The sequence below is a fragment of the Microcebus murinus genome, chromosome 8 (assembly GCF_040939455.1).
Source record: "Microcebus murinus isolate Inina chromosome 8, M.murinus_Inina_mat1.0, whole genome shotgun sequence".
Taxonomy (NCBI): Eukaryota; Metazoa; Chordata; class Mammalia; order Primates; family Cheirogaleidae; genus Microcebus; species Microcebus murinus.
The window spans coordinates 56,460,169-56,486,542 of record NC_134111.1 but is presented as its reverse complement, the minus strand read 5'-3'; the positions used below and the strand labels follow the sequence as shown (position 1 = coordinate 56,486,542).

At 35.0% G+C, this 26,374-nt stretch overlaps 1 protein-coding gene across 2 annotated transcripts in view; it reads left to right on the top strand.

The window, feature by feature from the left end:
- Positions 1–26,374, top strand: part of SESTD1 (SEC14 and spectrin domain containing 1) — a 101,773-nt gene that overhangs the window by 14,404 nt on the left and 60,995 nt on the right. For both annotated transcript variants that reach the window (XM_012785838.3, XM_012785839.3), the window contains exons 2-3: positions 23,222–23,302; positions 25,988–26,096. In XM_012785838.3, the coding sequence (XP_012641292.1) occupies positions 23,248–23,302; positions 25,988–26,096 (164 nt within the window). In that variant the 5' untranslated portion in view covers positions 23,222–23,247. The remainder of the gene's footprint in view (positions 1–23,221; positions 23,303–25,987; positions 26,097–26,374) is intronic.

The following is a 26,374-nucleotide window of genomic DNA, read 5'->3' as shown; positions in this document are numbered from 1 at the left end:
CCATAGGACAGGCAGTGAACCAGGCATATATCTTGAGTTGTGGTGAGATGGAAGCTACTACTATTTTGTAATTTAGGATTTGTATCTCATTACTTATAAAGTATAATAACTGAGGACTCCAAGGTTGGAAATAGAGGGTCTATAAGTTAAGCAATTGGCAGCACTTGGACTACAGTTTAATTCTGTCCTAAACATAGAATTTCTGTTAAAAGACCATGTGGGTTAAACTGGTTTTGTACCTTCTGAGAATATTTAATAAGCCTGTCAGTTACTCATACCTTAATATGAATGATTTAAACAGATAATTGTTGTTTTTTTTCTTAATACTTTGCTGACATCAGATACTATAGAAATAAGAATGTTGATAGGAGAGAGAATTTTATAATTTACATCTAGTCTTAGTCCATTCAGGCTCTATAGCATATTCTAGGTTGCTTATAACAATAAAAACTTACTTCTCACTGTTTTGGAGGCTGGGAAGTCTAAGCTCAAAGTCTAAGCTTGTAGATTTGGTGTCTGGTGAGGGCCAGCTTTTTGGTTTATAGTGGCCATTGTCTTTCTGGGTTCTCACATGGCAGTAGGGGTGAGGGAGCTCTTTGAAATCTTCTATAAGGGTACTAATCTCCTTTGTGAGGTTTCTGCCCTCATGACCTAATCACCTACCAATACCCTTGCATTAGGGGTTAGGATTTTAACATGGATTTTGGGAGCACATAAACATTCATTCTGTAGTACAGCTCTTGTGCAGGATTATGCTGGACACTGCAGTTGTTGTTGCTTTGGGTGACATTTAGGCAATGCTCATAGCTTGGTGAAGGGAAGCGCTGGTCTTGGAGCCAAACAAGATAGGTCTGGTTTAACATAGAACCTGGCCCTCCATGATCATTCCACTGCGGTAACTAAAATCTCTTCATCCGCCCCCATGTGATCATTATCATTCTAATACTTTATTTTTATTTTATTTATTTATTCTTTTGAGATGAGGTCTCACTATGTTGCCCAGGCTGGTCTTGAACTCTTGTGCTCAAGCTATCCTCTTGTCCCAGCCACTCAAGTAGCAAGGACTGTATATGCACGACAGTGCCCAGCTATCTTCTAATAACACTTTATTTTAGAATGCATCATTATAATAAGAGAAAGTACAAAAAAGGTTCCAGTAAAGTTTCCTACCCACCTATAGTAAGATATAAAAAGTTTCTTTTTGTAGCCATACCTACTTCCTTCTCACCCACCACTTTCTTTTCTTTTTTTTTCTTTTCTTTTCTTTCATTTTTCCTTTCTTTCTCATTATGTATTTACTTTAGTTGATAACTAAAGAACCATTCAAATTATCTCTATTATGTTAGGTGGGTTGTAGTAGTTTGTGTTTTTGAGGAAGTGGCCCATTTAGTCTAAAAGTGTATAGAGATGTTCATAATACTTCCTCCTCCTTTTGCTGTCTTCATAGTCTTCTGTGTTATCTTTGTTTCATTCCAGATATTGGTAATTTGTGTCTTCTGGTTTTTTTTTTTTTTCCTTTGTTTTCTCTTTCTGCTTACTCTTAGTTTATTTCACTCTTCTCTTGGGGTGAGAGCTTAGATTATTGGTTTGAGATTTTTCCTCTTTCTGATGTGTATATTTAGTGTTATAAATTCCCCTTCAGCATTGCTTTATCTGTGTTCCATATTTTTTGGATATTTTGTAGTTTCATTTTCACTCAGTTTAATGTATTTTTTTTATTTCCCTTTAGACTTCCTACTTGGTCCATGGATTATGTAAATTTTCCAATTTATTTATTCATATACATTTAAGTTATTCCCAATTATTTACCATCCTAAATAACATTCAATGGTAAATATTATTCACCATCCTAAGTAGCATCTTTAGGCAGCTTTCATCTTCTAAAGCTGAGTTTTCTAGACTTTTGTAAATGTTATAAGAAGTTAGGTTTTTATTAGAGAAAATGGCCTAATGTAATTTATACAAATTTGGAATTAAAGTTTTAAAAAATATGTGCGTAGCCCTGGCTACTATTATAGTTATAAATAACACCTAGTTAGGTTATAAAAGAATATATGCCCCAATAGAATTTGATAATGGGAGACCAATTCCTGTTTCATATACTTGTCAAAGTTGGATTTAGGCAGACTACTGAGTAGATCTTTCTAATGGGTTTTACCATTAGTCTTCTACTTTCAGTCTGCCATCTTCCCAGGGGTTATTTAGAAGTGCGGTCACCATTGTGTAGGATGGAACACTGGACTTTCCCCTTTGCTCTATAAGATTCTCCACTTCTACTGTCTATGTAACATGGCCTTGATCAGTTTGTTCTTTTGTTTGAAATGCCCCAATCCTTCATCACAAGCCTAAATATCCCATCACCTTGTAACCTGCAGGCTGTTAGGCATTTGAATCATCAAATATTTTGAAGGATTTGAAACTGGAAGTACTGAAAAATGTCAAAATATGATAATATGTTCTATACTATAATAGTTTCATATTCCTTCTAAAGTAAGGTAATCATTGTAATTTTCATTGTTAAAATATCTGTATCACCAACATATGATTGTGGAGGACCTACTGTTGTTGGTATTTTACTTAAACATTGGAATACTAGATAACTTAAAGATTTATGTTTAGTTGAATGACATTTTATTAAGAATAAAGTGTATTGTTGCTAAATAACACATTTTAGGCTATGTCAGTAATTATACATGGCCAGTGGTTTTGAATACTAGCTGTACATTATGAAGCTCTGAAATAATTCCTGTGCCCAGGTCCAAACTCAGAGATTCTGATTCGTTTGGTTTGGTGTGGGTCATGGTGACCTGGCATTGATATTTCTTTTTCCTAAGAGATAAGATCTTGCTCTGTCTCCCAGGCTGGATGATATTTTTTAAAAACTCCCAAGTGATTCTAATATGTAGCTGGATTAAAATCTAAGAGAACACCAGTGGTTTCACTCACTTTTAAAGTTTGGTCCTGGAATGCTTCCATCTGTGTAGCTTTAAACTTGGTACTTCAAAGTTTTTACCTTAACAGAGTTTTAAACTCTCTTGTATTAATACATCCTTCAAATGACTCACTGTGTGATTAGAGTGTAAAAAGCATTATGTGAAATATGATATGGTTTGCAAAAGGAAGGTAATATTTTGTGAAAATAATCAGATTTCTTTAGGCAACTTAAAATTACAAAATCCATGATTATTTTCTCAAAGATATTTTTTAAATTCTTTATTGATTTTTTTTTAAAGGTGGTTTTAGGAACAGTGCAGAGAATATATATAGCATCTTATACAGCCCATTTAAACTGTAGAATTTTTTGTCGAATTAATAATTTTAAACTGAATATTTGTTTTTTGTCAGACCCCAAGATACTAGTAAGAATATAGGTATCTCAACTAGTTGTAAACAAGGAATTTGTTGCAAGAGCAGAAAAATCAGACAGTAGTAGTAATTAGTAAGTGTGGTACTCTTCAATGTCTTAGGATTAAATTGGTGTAGACATTTGGCATCTAAGTTCGCAGTGTATTTAAAAACTTAAGACGCTGTCAAGACTTTTGATTTCTAATAATAAAAGCAAGTAGGAATAAGAAAAGAAGGGCAAGTCAGGGGAAGAAAAAAGTAGAAAAGAGGTCAGTTAATAGAGGAAATGGAGGAAAAAATGGAATCAAAGATAAGAATTCAATTAACTCTTGTGACAACAAAGCCTTTCCTCTGAGGAGGAAGAAATTAGGTGCTCTAGTTTGCTATTTATTTTAGGGACATGTATTCAGTTTGGCTTATTATAAATGACCTCCATAAGCAAAATACAGAAAGAATTATAAAATGACACTGACTCTTTTCCCTATATTTAGCAATTTATTAATAAGTTTCTAGTTTCTTATAGAAACTGGCATGATTGAGGAGACTACTTCAAATGGCTGATACTTTATATTAAGTCAATCTTAGGGAGTGGTAGAAGGTCATCGGAATATTGTTCAATTACTTGTCAACTTTTCTGTTTTTCTAAATGTAGTGTATGCTACAAGTATTAATGTGTTATTTAATATATATTTTTATGGAATCTAAATTTTGAAGAAATTTAATCCATCTGTAGTAGGATTTCTAAGGGACAATCATGAGAAGGCATTAGTTTTCATTATGCCAACACTTTTATATAGGCTTATTAGTATGATTATACTGTTGGCCCTTGAACAACATGGGTTTGAACTGTGTAGGTCCACTTACACGGATATTCTTCCACCTCTGCCACCCCCGAGCCAGCAAGAACAACCCCTCCCCCTCCTCTTCCTTCTCAGCTTACACAATGTGAAGACAGGGAGGATAAAGACGTTTAAGATGATCCACTTCCACTTAGCGTATAATAAGTATATTTTTTCTTCCTTATGATTCTCTTAATAACACTTTCTTTTCTCCAACTTACTCTATTCTAAGATTATAGTACATAATACATATAACATACAAAACATGTGTTAGTTGACTTTTTATAGTGTCTGTAAGCATTCCAGTTAACAGTAGGCTACAGTAGTTAAGTTTTAGGTCAGTCAGAAGTTATATGCAGATTTTAGACAACATGGTGTGTGGGGAGGATCAGTGCCTCTAAGCCCCATGCTGTTCAAAGGCTATCTTGTACTTAATACTTACAGTATCATTTCAGAACTTGTATGCCATGGTTAGATCTCTATCCTTCTGGCAGGAGATAAAGGTACCAACTCCCATGGACTCTTGTCTCTGATAAGTAGAGGCAGGGAAAGTCTCTAGGCTCTCAAACTTTGAGAGCAGGTTTTGAACTTACCCCTTTATGCTACTGAAAGTAGGCCTATTGCAATATTTGGCACACATGTCTAATTACCAGTGTGTACTCTGAAAAATAATAACTTTCCTTATTTCAAAAGAAAGTTAACTAAATCCTTATAAAAGTTAGCCCTTAAAAAATATCTCCAAACGAACTCAGCCATTAGTCTTATATTCACTGACAGTGTACTTGGGACTTACAGGGAAGGGGCACAAATACAATGGTAAATAAAACTGACTCAGTGCCCAACCTCCTACAGCATATACTTTTCACAGATGCTAAATTTTATGCTTGTAAGTGTAGGCTATGATAGAAACGTGGAAAGGGCCAGGTAAGCAAGGGTCAGATCATGCCAAATCCCCCAAAAAAGTCTAAGACAAAGTTATCCATCATCAGAGAGTCATCAGAAAAACCAGGAGGGTGAGGTATCGAAGACAACAATAACAGTGCTAATTTCTGTAGTTATGATCTTGCATATTTGTATATCACGGTTTTTTTTTAATAAAAGCTTTCACATGGATTATTTTGTCAATAATTTAAGGATCTCTGTTTTAGGATTAGAAAATAATTTCATTTATCCCTATAATATATCACAAAGGAGGGCATTTGCAATCTTTTCTTTTAAACTTCTTCCTCATTGATTATATAATTGGCTTAGTTTTAGATCAAGAAAATAAGATTTAGCACTGATTAGATTTTTCATGGAATTGGGTTTAAATCAGGAATTATTGCTTTTAAAGCATTTTAGCCAAAAAGATGATTCTTGCACTTAAATATTATAAAGTAAAACTACTTCAGTTTTGTATTATTTTATTTGGATACATTTATTTTGGTTCTAACTCATGATTTTAAAGCCTATGAACAACAAAGTGCTCATAATCATCAAACTCTAGAAAATAAAAATTGGGGTACATTTTCTCAGAAGGTCTTAAAAACATGTGCTCCAGGCTGTTGGTGACACACACTTAGCTGACAGTACACCTCTTTAAATTTAAGAAAAAGAAAAGAAAAATTGAAATACTATATCAGATTATCTGTCTTTCAAAGATGAGTGCAAAAAAATTAAATCTAGGACTTGTTCTAACTTACGTTAAATAACAAGCGACAGCATGTATCATCTCCCCAGTGAAAATGTCAGACTTAAAATTATTTTTTTTTTAATTTTCTTAGGTTTTGCTTGTCAACCTACAGCTTGAGGTTTTCTTAACATTTTCTACCCTTTACTATATGCCTATATGGTGTGTGTGTGAACATATTCATTGTAATAAACACTATATGAGGACCTATTGTATTCCAAGTCATTCAGCAAATAAAAATGACACTGTCCCTTCTGTCACTACAGGCATGTTAGAAGGGGAGACAGATAATCAGTGATGAGTATAATAGAGTGGAAGGTAAACAATAGCGCTGAGGAGGGAGAGAATGGTTACACATCCTCAATGAGTGTTGTGTCAGGGAAGGGTTCACAGAGACTGTGAAGCTAAGATAGGGTTTAAAACATGAGTAGAAATTTCCTAGACAAAGGATTGTCAATAATGCTATTTTAGCAAAGATGACGGCATAGGCCAGTGCACAAACCATGAAACATCGCAAGTTCAGAGAGCTGCACTTGGTTTATTGCTGATGAGAAAGGTGGGAAGTGGAGAGAGAGGCAGTGGAATGACCTCTTAACAGAAAAGACTTGAGTCTTGTGAAAGAGGACCATTCACGCTTTTCCAGTAGATTAGTGAGGTGGTTAATTTTGCAAGTGTATGAAGGATGAATTGAAAGGGGGCGAGTCTGGAGTCAGGAAATCTTTCAGAGGTTGTGCAATAATTGAGGCAATAGTGTTATTGAAGAGAATAGGATAGAGTCAGTGGGTTTTGTGCCATTTGTATGTAGAGAATACAGGAAAAGAATAACATGAGGGTTTCTCTTAGATTTTTGCCTTTGGTTTTTATAATACATGTGTCTGGGTGTGCACATGTGTTGGGGGATAATATAGAAAAGCTTATTATCAAATACTACTGTAACACTACTTAAATATGTTTTATTTTGAAATAATTTCAGACTTACAGAAAAGTTGCAAAAGTAATTCAAAGAATTCCCATATAGCCTTCATGCCACATTTTTCTAATGTTAACTTAATTTTTTTGTTTACCACGTTTGCTTTTCATGAAGCAATAAATACATACTATTTCTTTTTTGAGCCATTTGAGAGTAATTTGTAGACATTATGTCCTTTTAGCCCTAAGTACTTCCATGTGCATTTCCCAAAAAACAAGGACTTTTTTTTTTATAGAACCACAGTACAATCAATCATCAAAATCAGGAAATTAATATTGATGTAATACTATATAGGCTTTATTTAAATTTTACTATATTTCCTGATGTCCTTTTGAGTAAAAGAGAGACTTTTTTCTTGGTTTAGGGTCAGTCCAGGATTGTATGTGTTACTTTCAGTTGTCTTGCCTCTTTAGGTTCCTTTAATCTAGAACATTTCCTTGGTCTTTCTTTGTGTTTCAGAATAAGACATTTTTGAATATTTTAGAAATATTCTACCATTTGAGTTTGTCTGATATGTCCTCATGATTAGATTGAGATTATACGTTTTTGGCTGGAATACTACAGAAGTGATATACCCTCGCTACGTCATACTAGGAGGCCCATGCTATTTTTTTGTTCCATTACTGGTGATGTATAAGCTCTTATCAACTTGGTTATGTTGATGTCTGCCAGATTTCTCTACTGTAAAATTACTATCTCTCCCTTTGTAACCATTATGTTTCTTGTGGGGAGATGCTGTGAGACTATGTATAAATATCCTATTCTCATAAAATTTTTACCCACTAGTTTTAACTTATAATAATGATTCTTATCTGAATCAGGCTGTGTCCTTTTGACATGGGCTCATAAATCTTTGAGAATTGGTAACATGTGTTCTAGAGTCATCTTGTGCTTTCCTTACCCAGCCTTAGAATCTGCCCTTTTATCAAGGAGCCCTAATGATTAGTGAGAATGGTATTTAGAAATCAGGATATGGGCATCTGTGCTCATTGCTACTGAAAAAGCATTGCTTTTAGCTCTTGTGTTAGTCAGGGTTCTTTAGAGAAACAAAACTATTAGGAATTATTGATTGACTGATTGGAAATGGCTTACATGATTATGGAGGTTGGCAAGCACAATCTGCAGACTGGACCAGCAGGCTGGAGACCCAGGGAGACCTGATGTTCTGGTTTGAAGGCCATCAGGCAGGAAGAGCTGATGTTATAGATGAAGTATGAAGGCAGTCTGCTGGAGGAATGTCTCTTACTAGGGGTTGGTCTTTTTGTTCTATTCATGCTTTCAGCTGATTGAATGTGGGCCACCCACATTATGGAGGGCAATCTGATCTACCAATTCAAATGTAAATCTTACGCAAAAATACCCTCACAGAAAACAGAATAATGTTTAACAAAATGTCTGGGTACTCCATGCCCAGTCAAGTTGACACATAAAATATACCATGAGAGCTCTCTTAGTGGACAGAGCAAGGGCACACACACACACACATATACACATGTGTGTGCAGCATACACACACACTATGCACATGCATGGCACATGTTTTTCATGTCACAGAGGCTACCTGGTAGCATATAAAATGGCACTATAGTTTTACAGTGTAAGAGTCTGGGGACTATAAATAGATTACAGCTGTAGCAGCTGATAGATGGTCGATTTCTGGGAAGGAGGGCTCTTAAGGAGGCAGTTTAGGAAAGATAATTGTCTTCTAGTTCTTTTAATTTTAAGTTTAAGCATTGAAGCCAAGGTGAGTGAACTTAGGCTAAAAGGGAAAGTTGGTGGAAGAAATCTGGTATATTGCATGCACTGAATGGCAGCCCTGTTCTCTTAAGGTACTGAAACTAGGGTGAGAGGGCGACCAAAGCAGCTTGTTAAAGGTCACACAGCTAATAAGGGACAAAGTTCAGATTTGATCCAAGGTCATTCTGGCTCTAGTCTTCATCATGACACCCTGCTGCCTCTGCTCATTTTCAGGGGAACAGAAAAGTAATGTTAGGGCTCCACAGGCAGTACAGAAGTCATTAAAAACAGGAAGTGCTGGTGCCTACTACCTAAGCTTTTGTACTGGAAGCAGTGACCACTTTAAGAAAGCCATTTGAACCTTAAATCCCTTTTTGTAAAGTAAGGAATTATCATAGTTTCTCATTTTAAAAAATTAGATTTTATTTGTCATATTTTCCTATGAAAAATACTATTCTAATAGCTGTTTCAGAGAATATAGGTAGTTGATGGTAAAAATGATGGTATTATTTTGCCTCAATTATTACAAATATTTGTTAGCAAAAACTTTTATTTTTGACTATCCGGAGGAATATCATAGTAGGATTATTTGTGCGTTCTTTAGATCAGATAATCTGCTGAATGAGAGGTGTGGCAGAGTCAGGAGCAATCCAAATACTGTAAGAAAGTACCAGGAGCTGAAAGGTTTTATGGGCAATTAAAGTGAGAAAGTAAAGTAGGGAGGGGGTGATGATAAATATTGTATTAAAAGTTAAGCTGTAATTTCATAAAGTAGAAAAATGTACATGTTAAATGGTGACTTTTTCAATATGTTGAAATATAGATAATGAACATTCACTTAGGCTGTAAAAGTAGTAAAGTCAGACAAGCCATTTCCAGAATCCAAAAGTTAGAGCTGGCTCGGCATAAAGAAGGCTTTATTAAGTGTTCTCTTCATTTGTGATCTTAATGGGCCATGTCCCAAAATGTTTCAGTAAATGTCTCTGAACTATGTAATTTAATATTCTGTTCAAAGTAAATACATGTTCTATTCATAGTGCTTTGACAAATTTAAAATTATCTAAGCTTGTATTTCCCTTACTTCTTCTTTTGCTTCCTAATTATTCTGCTAAGTGTCTTCTTAAATGAAAAAGCTAGCAGGATCCTAAGAAGGGAGTTTATTCAGCAAATATTTATTTTGTGTTGGCCGTGTGCCAGGCATTGTCCTAGGCGAACAGACACATTCAAATGACTAAGCCAACACCTATTTTAGATTTCAGAAATAGCTTTTTTGACTTTATTGACTATATGTAAGTAAAATATTAATATATTTTTATTAAATTTGGAACATGTTCTTAAGTGTTAATATGTGTCATGCTCAAAATCTTTGGAATCTGTTTCTTTTCTGGATCAGTCAAGATGACATTTATTGATTCTTTACCTAGAAGATCTGCCTATTCTTCTGACCAACCACTACTGTTCACATATCACAGTGAATGCATACTGTGGACATAAATTTTTGCTTTTCTTAGTAATACAATCACTTGATAAAAAGTATAATATGGCAGTAGTGACAGAGTGAGATGGAGACTGCTGAGAAAATGACTGCAGTCACAAAGTGAAAAGGCCTAAAGAGACAGGGAATAAAAGTCTCCAGTGCCAGCAAAGTGGCACATGCTGGGATTCTGCTTACCTGCCTGCTTCTTTTTATCTTCTGGCTATTGCATTTATCAAAATTGGCTTCCTTCTCCCTCAGCAGTCTTCACTGGTGTCCAAATACTCAGATCTTTCTCCATATAGGGCCTTAGAATATGATGGTGAACAGGAGAATATTTGAAGAGTTTATATAGTTTCTTTTCTGCCTCCTCTTTAGATTCTGAAATAAAATATTGCTAACTGCAAACATTTTAAAGATTATAGTTCCCTCTTATATATTGTTGGTATGTTTACTTAGTCTTCTTAAATTTTATCATGGACCTTTTCAAATATACAAAAACAGGGAATAGTAAAGGGCACCACTGTTTACCCATCATCCACTTTCAACAATTATCAACAAGTGGCTAGTCCTATTCCATGTATATTCTCCCTTTCCCATTATTGAAGCAAATCCCAGTGCTATTATCTGAATGTCTCCCAAGATTCATGGGTTGAAAGTTAATCTTCAATCTTCACTGTGGTGGTATTAAGAGGTGTAGCCTTTGGGAAGTAATTAAGTCTTGAGGGCTCTGCTCTCATGAATGGGATTAGCATCCGTATAAAAGGGCTTGAGGTTGAAGGGAGTGCTCTAGTGCCTGCTTTCTGTTGTGTGAAGACACAGCGTTTGAACTCTTTTTGCCCTCCTATCTCTTCTGCCACATGAGGGCACTTTAGATGACAACCTCACTTTAGGATAGACCTTCTTCAGGCAGTGAAGCTACTGATATCTTGATCTTGGACTTCTCAGCCTCCAGAATTGTGAGAAATAAATTTCTACTAATTATAGATTAACCAGTCTTAGGTTTTTTATAATAGCATGAATGGGTTAAGATACCCAGACATATTTCATGAAAGTATATGTCACTACAAGATAAAGAACTCTTTAAAAAAACATGACCTTAATATCATCATATCTTAAAAAATGAACAGTTCTATTTGAGGGATGTTAAATATTTTTATTGATATTATAATAAAGGTTACTATATTAATTACCAAGAGGATGAAAAATAATATAACTTAGGATCTAGAGTAGGGCCTTTGTAGCAGATACAGGAAAAAAATCAAATGTCTTTGATTCTCTTACTTAGTCAACACAGAACACTTCACTTCTGGTCACCATAGTGTGTGGCTATTTTTCCTTACCAGCAACCAGCCAATTCTCCAGTGGACACCAACTGAGTATCCTATAATTTATCCTTAATTCTGACACTACCTACCAGGAGATGGCATCAGATCCCACAGGTGGAGAGTGAATCCCACAAGACTGCCCTCCCTACCCTTCAGATGCCATTCCCAAGCCTCAGCTGTGACCTGTGCTTCTGCTGACTGCTGTGAATTGGGATTCCTGTGACCCCCTCCTCGGATTTGATTAATTTGGTAGGGTGACTCACAGAACTCAGGGAAACACTTACATTTACCCATTTATTATAAAAGATGTTACAAAGGATACAGATGAACAACCATATGGAAGAGATACACAGGGCAAGGTATGCGGGAGGGGGCATGGAGCTTTCATGACCGCTATGGACATTCTACCCTTTAGGAACATCCGTGTGTTCAGCAATTTGGAAGCTCCCTGAACCCAGGCCTTTTGGTTTTTAGGGAGGATGCTTTACTGTTGTGAGGATGATTGATTACCAGTTGGTGATAACTCAGCCTTCCGCCCCTCTCCCCTCCTGCGATGGTGGTAGGGGTTAGGGGGTGGACTGAGGGGTGGGGGGTAGTTGGGGATATGGAACTGAAAGTTCCAATCCTCTAATTATGTGGTTGGTTTCTGAGGCAACTAGCCCCCATCCAGAGGCTATCAGAGAGTCAGCAGTCATCTTGTTAACATACAAAAAGAAACTTTTCACTTAAGAGAGTCTAAGGTTTCTGGGAGTTCTGTGCCAGGAACCAGGGGCAGAGACCAAATATACAGTATATTTTTTATATCGCAATATCACACCCTTGGACTCAGACAGCCTTCGGCTTAACTACTACTTTTGCTATTTATAAGCTGCATGACCTTGAACAGGTTAACCTTTCTTCATCTCACTAAGCCATTGTTTCCTCTGCTGTTGAAAGGTGACTGACAATAATAATTCTATCTTCACAGGATTGTTATGAGTTGTATATGAATGCACAGGAAGTGATTATTATATTAGTGCTTTATTAATAAAACATGATCATAATGTTAGCATTGTTATTATTATTTGAATGTGTGAGGAAATATACATAATTAGAGATCCCATCTTTTAGGGTAGGCCACGTCTCAAAGTGATTTATGTTCAATGATGCTCTTAATCTTTTTTTTAGAGAATACAGAACAATATTCATACTGTTTTAATTCAAAGATACATATTATACCTTTTTTAAAAGCAAACTTGATTTGTTTTAAAACATGTAGTATCATTGAAGGGAATAGATATTTAACCTTTAATCAAATCTTGGATGTCTATGTGTGTGTTGATGTGAAAATTTTGAGATACCCTAAGAAATAAGAACTTTATTTTAATTTTCTCTTGAGGTTAAAAATAAAAAGCAAATCTAAGTTCCCTTTGTAGAACCGATTTAGAGTAATAGAGAGTTTGGGCAACCTGTGAATAGAAAAGTGTCTTAACACTATTGCTCATATTCTCCTTTCTTCCCCTCATTTAATCTTTTTTTCTCGTTGTTTCACCCCATCCAGAATGTACAATGTTGAAAGAAATTTGTCTTTGCAGCTGAAGTTTTTCACAGCAGTATGTTCTAATTATAGTGGTAGTCAGGAGGATGAATTGCTAAGCATACGCAGTTCATTTTACAGACTTTCTGGAACATATTGCTTACATAGTTCTAGTTTTTATTTTTTAAAGTGCACATATCATTTTTATCCAGATTGTCCTGATTTACAAAGTGGGCAATTCTCTTGTTTATTTTTAAAATTATGTTTTGACAGCTTTATTGAGGTAAAATTTGCATACCATAACATTTTAATTATACAGTTAATTGATTTTTAGTAGATTTTAGAGTTGCACAATTTCATTTTATAATATTTCCATCACCCCAAAAAGAAACTTTGTGTCCATTACTAATCACTCCCCATATCTACCCTAGTCCTAGACAGCCACTGATCTGCCATTTTCTTTCTCTTTGGATTTGCCTAATCTAAATATTTCATGTAAATGTAATAATACAATATGTGACTGTTTGTGTCTGGCTTCTTGCATTTAGCATAATATTTTCAAAGTTTGTCTTCGTTATATTATGTATCAATATTTCACTCATTTTTTATTGCCTAATAGTATTCCATTATATGGATATACCACTATTGTTTATCTATATAGAATTGATGGATGATTGGGTTGTTTCCATGTCTTGGCTATTATGAATAATGTTGCTATGAACATTCATGTACAAGTTTTTGTCTATATATATTTATAATTTATTTAAAAAATTAACATGTACATAGCTTTCTGCCTTTGTTCATATGTTTTTAATTTTGATTTTGTTATATGACAGTATAATGTAGTACAGAGAAACACTGGATAGGGTTCTAAAAGCCTGGATTTCACATTGTCACTCACTTGCTGTGTAGCTTTAGGAGGGTAGATCTATGTTTCTAGATCTCATTTTCCTTGTCTATAAAATGAAAATGTTGGAGTAGATGATCTCTGTGTTTCCAACTCTATGATTTATAAATCTGTTAATTTTTTGTGACCTTAAACAAAAATGACTTCTCTGTGCCTCAGTTTTTCATCAGAAAAAAATGGAATAGTAACAGAATACATAGATATTCATAGAATTGTATGTGAGGATGAAATAATATTCTTGGAATATAAAAAGGTATCAGGATAAGATTGAGACTGTTTGATTCTTTTGGATCAAGAAGGCCTAAGTAGGAATGTTTTGACTGTGGCCTCAGTGGAGGTCGGTGGGTGTAAACCAATTAACTAGTAATTAGTGGAGGAAGGAAGATTTAGCTGCTAGTAATAGATGCCATTTATTGAGTGCTTACCATCTCGAAGTATACTAAACACTGTATTTACAAATTAGCTCACTTAATCCTCAGTCCTATGAGTTAGCTTCAGTAATAAAGCTCATAAAAGAAATGAAAGGAATTGCCAAAGCCACCTAGCTAGTAAAGTGGCTAGCCAGGAGTCACACCCTGGCTCCAAGCCCATGATTTTTTACCACTGCACTAAACTGCATTTCAGGGAAAACAACTCTTTGGAACAGAATTCCATGGCAAAGAGATCTTTAGCAAGGGAGGTCTTTGCTTGGGAAAGATAGCTAATATTGCTCACCTCACAATCCTTATGATGGATAAAAAAGGTAGTCACTCTATAAATACTTAATTTTTTATACATGTCTTATGTTACTTAGTCTATATAACAGTGAAATGACATTTCAATTATTGAGCAATTAAAGCAATTAAAGCATTATTCAATTATTGAGCATTAAAGCATTTGCAGTATATTCAGTAGTTTAGTAGTTTTAATATAAGAAAATACATTATGCCATACATTTATTTTTTTTTAAATGGGACTTTTAGTCTTAAAAGTAACTCTTTTAATGCATTTCACTGGCTTCTTTCTGCCCTGGCAACACTATAATGGTTTCCATATTTTAGGATAATTTTCCATTTTAAAGTTAATTTAAAAAATTTTTAACCTTTTATTTAAAACTGTTTTACTTTTTTTCCCCAGTGTGGTGTTTGGTACGTACTAAATATCTACATTATACAAAAAATGTGTCAGAACCTCAATTCATGTTACAGGTATATTATTTTGTTCAAACAAAAGTACTGTTTTGTATATTTGTGGTATCCAACATATAAACAATTGGACACTAAAAATTAATTTGCATGTCAATTACTTGGAGTTAGGGACTCTATGATATATATTAACCTCTGTTCAAATGTATTAGAATCTTATATATCTGGAATATTGGATTTGATCTGAGCTCAGCTGAATGGAAGACATGTATGTCTTTGCTGAGAATAGAGGAAGAACACCTCTTTTTTAGGAGGAAGACTAGGAGAGAAAAGATTTAGTGATGGCAGAGAAATTCTGAGTTGAAGAGGATGGGAAACACAACATATGTAGATGGGTTGGAATCTAGAAATTATGTAATGGAATTTGTAAAGTTACTGGGACTGTACCTGCTTCCTCCTCTGGTGGTGGAGGGAGACCTCACCTGGTCAGATGAAGTCAGTAGACACGTGCATGCCTTAGACAAGGAAGTGGTTCAGGCTTCTGGAGCTCAACACAAGGCTCAGTTGTAGAACCCGTACAGTTCAAGAGTTTATCTCCGGGAGCTCTGGCAGCAGGTAAGGAGGTTCTAGCCAAGGGCAGGGAGTGTACTTTATAGCTGGGGATGCCAGGAATATCTTTAACCTCCGGAAATTCCACAAGTGTGATTTACTTCTTTAAAGCAATGTTCCTTTTTCTTTTTGCTGCCTTAATTTTGGTGAAGAAGCAGTCAAACTGAAGATTTATCAGTAAATTAACACAGATAAGAAGAGCCAAAGATTTTTTTAAAAAAAATTATATAGTTAAGAAATTTTCAAATCTGTACCTTCAAAATCTGGACATTTGCAGCTACTAAGCGTTTGGTAGAATTGCTAGAGAGTAAAGCCCCCAAGGATGGACTTCCCTCTGCTTCTGATTTTGTAGATGCCAGTGTTTGTGTAGCTTCTGAGGAGAAGGGCAGGGCGAGGAGGGTGGTAAAAGGCCGATTGCTTATATTGTAGTTTTTGAAAAGGATTTTAAAGTGGTGGGCTGTCATCGCCATTTGCAGTAGACGTTTGAATTTTTGAAGTTTAAATATAGTATAGGACTTTTAATGTCTCACTGGATTCCTTAATATAAAATTCTTGTCTCTCAAGGTAGACTATCAATATTTCCATAGAAAATTCAAAATCATGACTTTCCTTTTTTTCCTCCTTCCTTCCTTTCTCCTTCCCTCACTGAGTAAACTAGGTCTGACACGTGGTAAAAATGGTATTATATGGTAATAACTTTAGCTTTAACTTTTAGAGGAGTTACACTTTTGGATAGATCTGTTTTATGGTTAAAATTAGCCATTGTTTTATCAATTTTGTTTTAAGTCTATCTGAAGGATTGTTGTTCTTTCATTTAGAGTTGTCAATATTGTTATAAAACCAGATTAATAATCATACACTGGCACCTGCAATAACAAAAATTACATACATTTTCCACTGTTGATTTGTTTCATTGATGTATTACCCTAAAGCTGAGTAATGTTGGTTTATTTCTGCATAGTTTTATATATGGCTATGTGGAAAGATGAACCCAGCCAGGCAGCACTGAGTACTTATATGTGTTCATTTGTTTGTTTGTTTTAATCTCTAAGATTGCTTTTACTTTGTAATAACAGTTGAAGATATTTCTAATCTCAATTTGAGGATAGCTATAGCTATAGTATATACAAGGTAGTATATACAAGGAAATTCAAGGCTAAGGAGCCTGCATTCTGATTTTGCTCATTGCCATTATGTGTCTACAAGATGTAGATTTATTTAGAGATGATTTAGTTACCCTTAGGCTATCCTAATGAGTTTTCACTGGTTGTTAAAAAATGCTTGTCGAAGAATCTAACTGAATTTTCCAAATAAACTGGTTGATTTATACTTATTGAGAGAGAAGTTCCAGTGTACCCACTCATATCATCAATTACAATCTCTTATGAAATGCAATTCGCCCAGTCTTGATTAAAAGGCCTGCAGTCCTCTTTCCTGCAGCTCAGTACATCCTCTGCTGCCCTCTAATGGCCGCCCATCAATGGTAGCCACTGATGTCCATCTTAACCACAATCAAGAACCTGCCATCCTCTAGCATCCGGCAACTTAAATGTAGCTACTGCATCCATGGGAGGCTGTCCCAGTAAAAAGTCAGCTGGGAGGAGCTTCTTGAAGGAAAAGCATGCACATGTGAATCCTATGATTGCCCCTGAGGTTTTGCCATTCAGGTAGTTGTGATAATGCTAAGATTTGTAGCGAAAGTGTTTTGCTTTACTGTTTGTTTCAAAGTTTGTTTATTTTATTGTTCTTTTATCTCTCCACTAATTCATCAGATATTTTGGAATGCCACATATGTTCAGCATCTAGTCTTGTTTTGATGCAGTAGGTTCCTTGTATAAATTTGTTGAATGAGGGAAGGAATGAATGAATCAATATAAAGATAAATAAGACTTGGTCTCTGCTCTTGGGGAAACAAGATAGAGACTTAATTACTGCTTGGTTGCCCTTTTTTCCCTTTTTTTAACTCTCTTAAATCTTGAGAAATATGATCAAACTAGAAGATGGATACAGATAACAATGTAAACCTAGTTTCTCTTTATTTCTAGTTCTCAGAATTCATCATTCCTAAAGGGGCTCTGTTGCAGGTAGGATTTATTTTGCACCTAGCAATGACACTAATTTATTCTGGTGCTTCTTGCTTTTGGTTGAAGGTAACACACAGTCATGGTTGCATTTTTGTTTATATTTACCAGTCTCCAAGGCACTTCATCTGCTATAAACTCTGGCTTTTTGACTCCTTTATATTTAATAAATTGTTACTTAAAATAGGTCCTATTTTAAATGACCATTTATGAAATATGACAAGTATAGTCGATGTGTACTTATTTTTTCTTTCTTACGTATGCTGTGAATTCCTTGATTCTTCCATTTCTTAGTCAGCTTTATTTGGCAAGTTTTTAAAAAAATGTATGTTTTCCTTGCTACTTTTTATTATTTCAGGACAGGTAAATGTTCATCATTGGCCTCATTCCTTGTTTGAAAGTATAATCCACTCATATATATTAAGGTTTAATAAGCCTTTTCTTGTGGAATACAAAGATCTCTATCTATCCCATTAGAGAAGAACATGAGCTGGTGTCTTTGTGTTATTTAACATTTTATTGTAGAGATGGTGATGATTGGTTATATTTTGCAAGATTTTCCCTTTATTTTGTGTATTTTTTACATTATCTATTTTAACTATCCTATGAGATATTAAAATAGCCAGAGAGAAGCAAATTCTTTTTTTTTCTTATGGCTGTGCTAAAAACTTGAAAACTTAAAACAAATGACTTTTGAAACACTAAATTTAATTCGAAGCAGTGGTATAGTAATAATTATTTTTCATTACCCATCTCTTTTGTGACAACAGTGAAAGAGATTGATGGTAAGGGGACTCTAGAAGGGAGAAAGATATAGGGTAAACATAATTATTTTTGTCCCTTGACTGCTTTACATTTTATCTGTCAGTTCATTTGATCTTGATTCACACACCCTCAAACCTGAATTTCTCATTACTTTAAACTACTTTTTCAGGATATTTTTAACACAAAACAACAACAGAAAGCTGTTGGATTAGAAAAATGAAGACTATTTTACCATGCTGAGGTGGTTGTCTAAAGTAAAGGAAAGTTTGGGTAAAGCACCTGTCCATGAGGAGACTGGTAAAATGGAAGATTGCTTCTGGATATCATAGTTTGCCAAAGTAAATCTAGGCCAAGAGACTGAAATCATTTGCCTTTTCCCTTCAAGTATATAGAAGGTGAAAACACAGTGGTGAAAAATTAAACTTTAGCACTTGTTGGCATAAAATCAATACTTTAACTTGTAATGCTTCAATACAGATTTTACTCCAAGGGTCATCTAGAGCTATTGTTCTTTTATGCCTTGTGGGATCTTAGGGATTCCAGATGTTCTTATCTCTTGGGTGCTGGCTGTTTAATTGGGTTTTACTATGACAAGGGTTAAAACCTCAATGTATTGATGAGCATTCTTATTCCAAACAAATGGCAAAAGATTTTTTAAAAATAGCTTAAGTGATCAGATGCAGTCTACTAAACTCGTTTTGCTTTTTATACCAATCAGATTTCTCCACTGACTAAAAAAGTCTACTCTGGCTAACTTACGCAGAAAAGGGATTTATTGGAAAGATGTTGTATAATTTACAGAATTGATGAGAAGGATGGAGAAATGGGCTCGAAAAACAGAAAGGAATTAAAAAACAGCTGAGAATTTTCCATACCATAAGAGAAATCTCATTAGGAAGCCAGTTCTGTATCTAAGACTGAGTTGTCTCTGCAACTGGGTTACTCCCTCAAGGTTGAAATCCTTTGTGGGAGCATCCCATTGACAGCCTAGATCAGCCATTTTCTTGTTGGTAGCTTTCCAGGGGTCCATGAGGTCTATTTTTTATAATAATTCTTAGGTATTATTTGCCTTTTTTCCTGTATTGACATTTGCACTGATGGTATAAAAGCATTGGTTGGCAAAAGTGCTGGTGCGAATCCAGTGGCATGTTTATAACTATATAGAAATATATATATATATATATATATATACACACACACACACACACACACACACACACCATTTTTGCTGACAACACTTCTGGCACCAAATGAGTGCTTTTTTTTCTTAACACCAACCAATTTTCTAAATCTCCAGACACCACCTGGGTGTCCTACAATTCAATTCAATTCTGGCAGTAAGTACCCAGAGTCAGTGTCAAACTCAGAGTTTAATGGCTCAGTCCCATGAGACTGCTTTCATTTTGATTGCTACTCACAAGTATTGAGTTCCCAGGTTACCCACACTTCTGTCTGACTTGGCTACAAACCAGGGGTTCTCATGTCCCCACCCCCTCTGGTTTGATAATTCACTAAGGTGGCTCAGAGACCTCAGAAAAACAGTTTACTCATGATTAGTATTATAGCTGATTATAAAGTACGCGACTCAGGGACAACCAATAGAAGAGATCATAGGGCAAGGTACTGGGGGAGCAGGTGCCTGAATCTTCCATGCCCTGTCTGAGTGTACACCTTTCTAGCACTTCAATGTGCTCGCCCATCCAGAAGCTCTCTGAATCTCCCTTTTTAGGGTTTTTTACAGAGGTCTTATTATTAATATTAGGTTATTAAGTATGGAATGTCTGATTTCCTTAGTACTAAGTTTGGCAGTTGATACCTCTGGCATTTCACTTTGACACTTGTTTTATTTTTTGATTGTGAAGGTACATCCTCAGTCTTTCAAATGCACATTTGGCTTGTGATGATTATCTTGCAAAAATTTTTTTACAGCTATTTTTGTACAACCATGGATGAGCCAAAAATTTGTGTTATTTTTGAATATAAGTTCTGTCATGGAACCAATGCAGTGCAGACAGTTTGAAATATCAATGAAGTGTTTGGGAAGGATGTGGCTGATGAATGCATAGTGTATCAGTGGTTTGAGAAATTCCATTTTTGTGATTTTAATCTTGAAAATGAGCCATGTGGGTGACTTGAGACCAAGGTGGATAAGCATGAGCTGAAACTATAGTGGAAGCGAATCCATCTCAACCTACGCATGAATTAGCAGCAAGGCTTGACATTACTATTCCAACATTATTGGACCATTTGAAACAAATGGGCAAGGTAAAGAAGCTGGTGGCACATAAATTAAATGAGCATCAGAAGAGAATCATCTCGAAGTTTGCCTTTCTTTGCTGTCATGATGTAAAGGTGAACCATTTCTACACTATATTATTACATATGATGAAAAATGGATTCTTCTTGGCAATTGCAAGCAGTCAGCACAATGGTTGGATAAAAAAGAAGTGCTAAAACATAGTCCAAAACCAAATATTCATCAAACAAAGATAATGGTGTCTGTTTGGTGGTCCAACGCTGGTATTATCCACAAGAGCTTCATGAAACATGGTCAATCGATTACAACAGATGTCTACTGCAGTAGAATGGATGAAATGATGAGAGTGCTTGTGATTAAGCAGCCAAGTAGTTTAGGCACATAGTTTGATTAATTGTACTGCTTCTTATTTGATATATAGTAAAGTAAACTTTTGATTCGAAATCAGACATTTCATATTTAAGGACCTAATATATAGGTATGATTGATAAAATCACTGGTCATTGGTACTCTTTCCTCCCCAGAGTTAGGGGTAGGAGGCTGAAAGTTCCAACCTTCTAATCAAAGTTTGGTCTTTTTGGCAACAAGCCCCATCCTGTGGTTTCCTAGAAGCCCCACTGTAAGTCACAGCATTAGCATAAACTCAGGTGTGATGGGAGGGGATTCATTACAACTAACAAATTTCTTATCACTCAGGAAATTCTAAGGATTTTAGGGTCTCTGTACCAGGAACCCAGAACAAAAACCAAATATATGTTCTTGTTATGCCACATATATGTTTCTAGATATTTTTATTTTGTATATAGTCTATAGCTTCATCTTATTTATTTGGCCAGATGTCACTGGATATTTTCAGAGCCATTTATTGGTAAACTTAATTTAAAAGCAATACTTAAGATGCATTTAACAGAGTTTAATTAAGCAAAGCACTATCTGTAAATCGAGCAGCCTCCAGTATCAGAATAGGTTCAGAGAGACTTTAAGGCTGCCATATGGTCAGGTAAAATTTACGTACAGAAAAGGGAAAGTAATATACAGAAAGTGAGAGTGAGCTCATTATAACCTCAAATTCCTGGGTTCAAGTTATCCTCCTGCCTCAGCCTCCCCAGTGGCTAGGACTATAGGCACATGCCACTACATCCAGCTAAGTTTTATTACTGTTATTGTTATTATTGTTAGTAGCAGTGGTAGTAGTAGTAGTAGTAGTAGTAGTAGTAGTAGTAGTAGTAGTAGTAGAAGAGGTGGGGTGTCACTATATTGCCCAGGCTGGTCTTGAACTTCTGGCCTCATGCAATCCTCCCACCTTGGCCTCCTAAAGTGCCTAGGATTAGAGACATGGGCCACCATGCCCAGCCAGTATCTGGGATTTTTTGAAAAAAGACTAGATTTTTTTTGCTGGGCAGGGCTATCACTTGAGTTTTTAGCTCCAGCTGATAGTTTATTGCCTGAAATGGCATAGGTTCATAGCAGGTGTTTGTTGAATAAGTAATATACTTTCATATAAAGAGTCATATTTTCTGCTCTGCTGGAAGATTGTTTCCAAGAGAGTTTTCTTTCACTAAATGCAATAAAATTTCATAATGCATGCCAAGAAACTGCCCTATGTTGTGATGGTGGGTCACCATCTTCCCCATGAGATGGGATGGGGAAGAAGGGATAAAATGTGATGGAGGACACTCTCTCACACATGAAACTGAATATAAGAGGATGATATAATTGAACCTTTGAATTGCTTATTTTATTTTAAAGGTCCCACTCTTCTCAACATCCTTTTTTGGGAGTGTACTGGGCCGGCCAAGCCTCAGAGTGCCTGCCTGACAATCCCCCCCTTTAAGAGAAACTGTCCTGCTGTTAGCCCTTGCTGTGAGCTCGGGCTGGCCAAGTAGACCTTGGAAAACTGAACCAAGAAGAGGGAATTGTGGCTTGGTACAAAAAGATGAACTGGGCTAATCGATTTTTTTCCCTGGAGAATTTAAAACTGTAAAATGTGGATAGTTGGAGACAGCAGGGCAAAAATTGAAACAGTGTATTAGGAAATATCTTGAGGTAAACATGAAGATACTATGTGTAATGGGGAAGCAAAAATATGAAATATCAGAGAAAGCCATTTAATAGTAGAGCAGAAAGAATAAGATATTTGGAAGTAAGCTGTGTATTAAGTAGTTAATAAGGAAAACAATTGAAGATTGATGCCTTTTTGATTGATCAATTGATTAATTCCTGTATTTAACATATTATGTATTGAGTTACTGCTATGTACCAGGAGGTGTTCTAGCCCAAGAGTATTTGCTCTGAAAAATAATTAAACCAGTGATTCTCCACCAGTTGCGATTTTGCCTACCAGAGAACATTTGACAATGAAACTTTGGTTGTCACAACTGAATAGTAGAGGTGCTGTTGGTATTTAGTGGTATTTATTGGTATTTAGAGGCAAGGGATACTGCTAACTATCTACAATGCACAGGATAACTCTACAAAAAGAACTATCTGGCTCAAAATGTCAAGAGATCCAAGGTTGAGAAACCCTGGAATAAGCCATCATAATTATGTGTTTCAGAATAATTATTGTGTAGTTGACATTTTAAATATCTGTGTTTTCAGAAAAAAAGGAACTTCACTGGAGTAAAATGGAGGCCTCAGTAATATTACCCATTCTGAAGAAGAAACTAGCCTTCCTTTCAGGTATGTTTTCTTCTTAAAATTAGATGTATTTGATATATAAACTTATTTAAACTTTTCTTTGGTAAGTTTGACAGGAATACATTTTATTTTTCTCTGAAAGTTTAAAAGGTGTTTCTGAGCTATCTTTTAATCAGAACGGGTAATTGTATGAGCTAACTCTATCTCTGCCAGGTCTTGGCAAGCCAGCTTTTATTCTGTTCTATAATTTGATTAAAATGGCCTCTTCAAAGCAGATGTCATATCTTACTTCTTGTACAAATATGTAAAACTTAATAATTAACTTGCTGGCATCTAAATAATTGTTTTTGAACTATAGAGTAATCCGTCTTTATGATATCCTATCTCCTAGCTTTTGTCTTCCATTTTCCAGTGACAAAGTTTCAGTACACTAGAGGAGTTATAAAATATCAATAACGCTGTTTTCAGTTTTTACTGTTCAAAATTGTTCATATAGCCTTGAATTTACCTTCAGATATTAATATTAACCCAAAGTTTATATCAGCTGGGTCATGGAGAAGCCGTGAGATGCTTTGCTAGTGTGGGAGCGGTGGTGTGGTACGTTGGGTGTGCTCGTCTCCTGGATCATTGTGTAGTGTGATCTGGAGTTTGGATCATTCCAAAGCACATGCTTTAGAAATACTGTGGCCCTGCCAATTTAGGGTTATTTCAACTGTATTACCTTGCTTTCTCTTTCTTTCCTCTTTAGGTCTTGTCATAATTGTCTTGATAATACTAATATCTTTTATTCAAAGTATATTTGTACATCTCTGTAAATTGGCATGTTTTCCTAATGTAGATTATAAAAGGCAAAATAAGAGATTGAATCCCACTAATAGTATTGTTTCCTTATTTAATATGTATTTTCTTTTCTTTTTAATTTAACTTCTCCCTTCACTGGTCGACACTTGCATTTTCTCCATTCTTTTCCAATATGGATGGTATTATAAGCGTTCTTATTTGTAGCTTTGTGCATTTTATATAAGTTCAGTAGTATAAATTCTTATAAATGAAAGTGTTAAAGAGATATGCATGTAAATTTGTGTTAGATTTTGTCAGATTTCCCTCCAAGAAGATCATTTAGATTTCTGTTTCCCCAACAGTATGTGAAAATGCCTGTTTTCCATACTGTTGACATTAGTGAAATAATCTTATCACAGACATTTTTGCATCCTGTGACACTTGTCTCTGGGCAGCATTTGACCCTGTTGACCATACCTGTTTTGAAAGTCTTTTTCCTCTTGGCTTCTGCAACAGCCCTCTTGTACACCCCTTTTTACACTGGTGATTATTTTATTGTCCCTTAGTGAAAGGTGGGGGCATGGAGTTAAATCTAGTCCTGAATGTTAAAGCAGTCCTATGTAACAGTGGATCAGAGTGCCCCAGTCTAGATGTTAACCTTTTTGTAGGTTTGGTTTAATGCATAGATAGAGCTTAGCAATTTTGAGGAGTAGATAAAAGACCCTGTAGCCTACCTTTTTAAACTTTCTCTCTTGATCTTTGAATATTTAAGCCAGTACTTTTCAAACTTTTTTATGATAAAATCTTTTCAAACCAACAGAATTGCTCAGGAGATACAATCTAAAAACTACTTGTGTTAATCCATTTTTTTTAAAAAAAGTAAACTTTTATTCTAAACAAGAAAACATGCACCTAAAGTCATTATTGATTATTAAGTTGAACCATCTGAAATTGCCATTTACTATGTTAAAGTGGTAGTAGTAATTTGTATGGTTGACCTAATGAGTGACAGAAATTCATTTATGATTGGCATGTCATGAATTGCATTCATGTCACTAACAGGAGTCTTTTCATTTCATACCTTTCCAATTTTATGACAGATTTCTAGAAATCATATAGAATTGTTTCCTTCATCTAGAATTGCCATAAAATGTCAGTTGGGTCAGAAGATGGGCTCTTCAGTATGAAAGTCAGGCATATAAGGAGATTTTTCAAAGATGCTATGTGTGTATAAAAGTTCCTAAAAGTTATATTTTAACACTTATGACAAACTGAAGGGGACTGAACATACATGAAATGTGTGTTCTACTACCTGGCTTTCAGGCTTCAGTATCTCAGACCCTGTCTGACCTTTGTGAATTAACTCAGATCATTCCTCATGACAGAATGCTCTTTTGACTTGGTTTACAAATTCTACCCTGTTTTTTTAAGACTTAACCTTTTAATGAAACTTTTCATATTTATTGAAGCTCTTACCATTTTCTAAATCCCTTTTTATAATATTTTACAATATATTTGATACAATGCAACTTAGCAAATAAACTATTACATTTTCTACTGTTATTTCTTATGACTGAAATCTTTTCTTCCTAGGTTGATTGGAAACTTATTTTACTTGCAAATGCTTATTGTGCTACGCACATAATAGATGTTTGATGAGTTGATAAAAATAAGAAGCATACTAAATGGGAGAAAATTAAATAAAATGATAATTGCTACATTTGTGTGAAGATTTCATGAGTAAAGTTTTTTCCTTTATGTTTTCTAAATTTTCCATAATTTTGCTATATACTATAAACATTTATAATATATAACTATCCAGTAGATATTTTTTAAATTATGTCTGAAACTTGTAATTGTTTTAGTAACATTGGATTCAGTATATATTATTTAGATAATGCCTTAGTATCTACTACATGTTAAATTCATATCTTTTTTCTTTAATAGGAGGAAAGGACAGACGAAGTGGCCTCATTCTGACAATTCCATTATGCCTTGAACAGACAAATATGGATGAGCTGAGTGTCACCTTAGACTACCTCCTCAGCATTCCAAGGTGACTCTAAAGGTGTATTTTTTAAATCTTAATGTTTCATTCACTTACTATTGATTTCTGCTATTGTTGAAGTATACTTTTGCTGTCTTATCTTCTTTTATTAGCAATGAAATTATAATTAAAAACACTATTAGTAGAATCAATGACTTATGACACCATCACAGATTAAATACTTATGCTCTTGCACACTTAATGATATACAGATTTCCAAAGTATATGTCAACTTTTAGGAACATAATGATTAAGCATTTATATATCATGGGGCTTTTTAGAAAAAT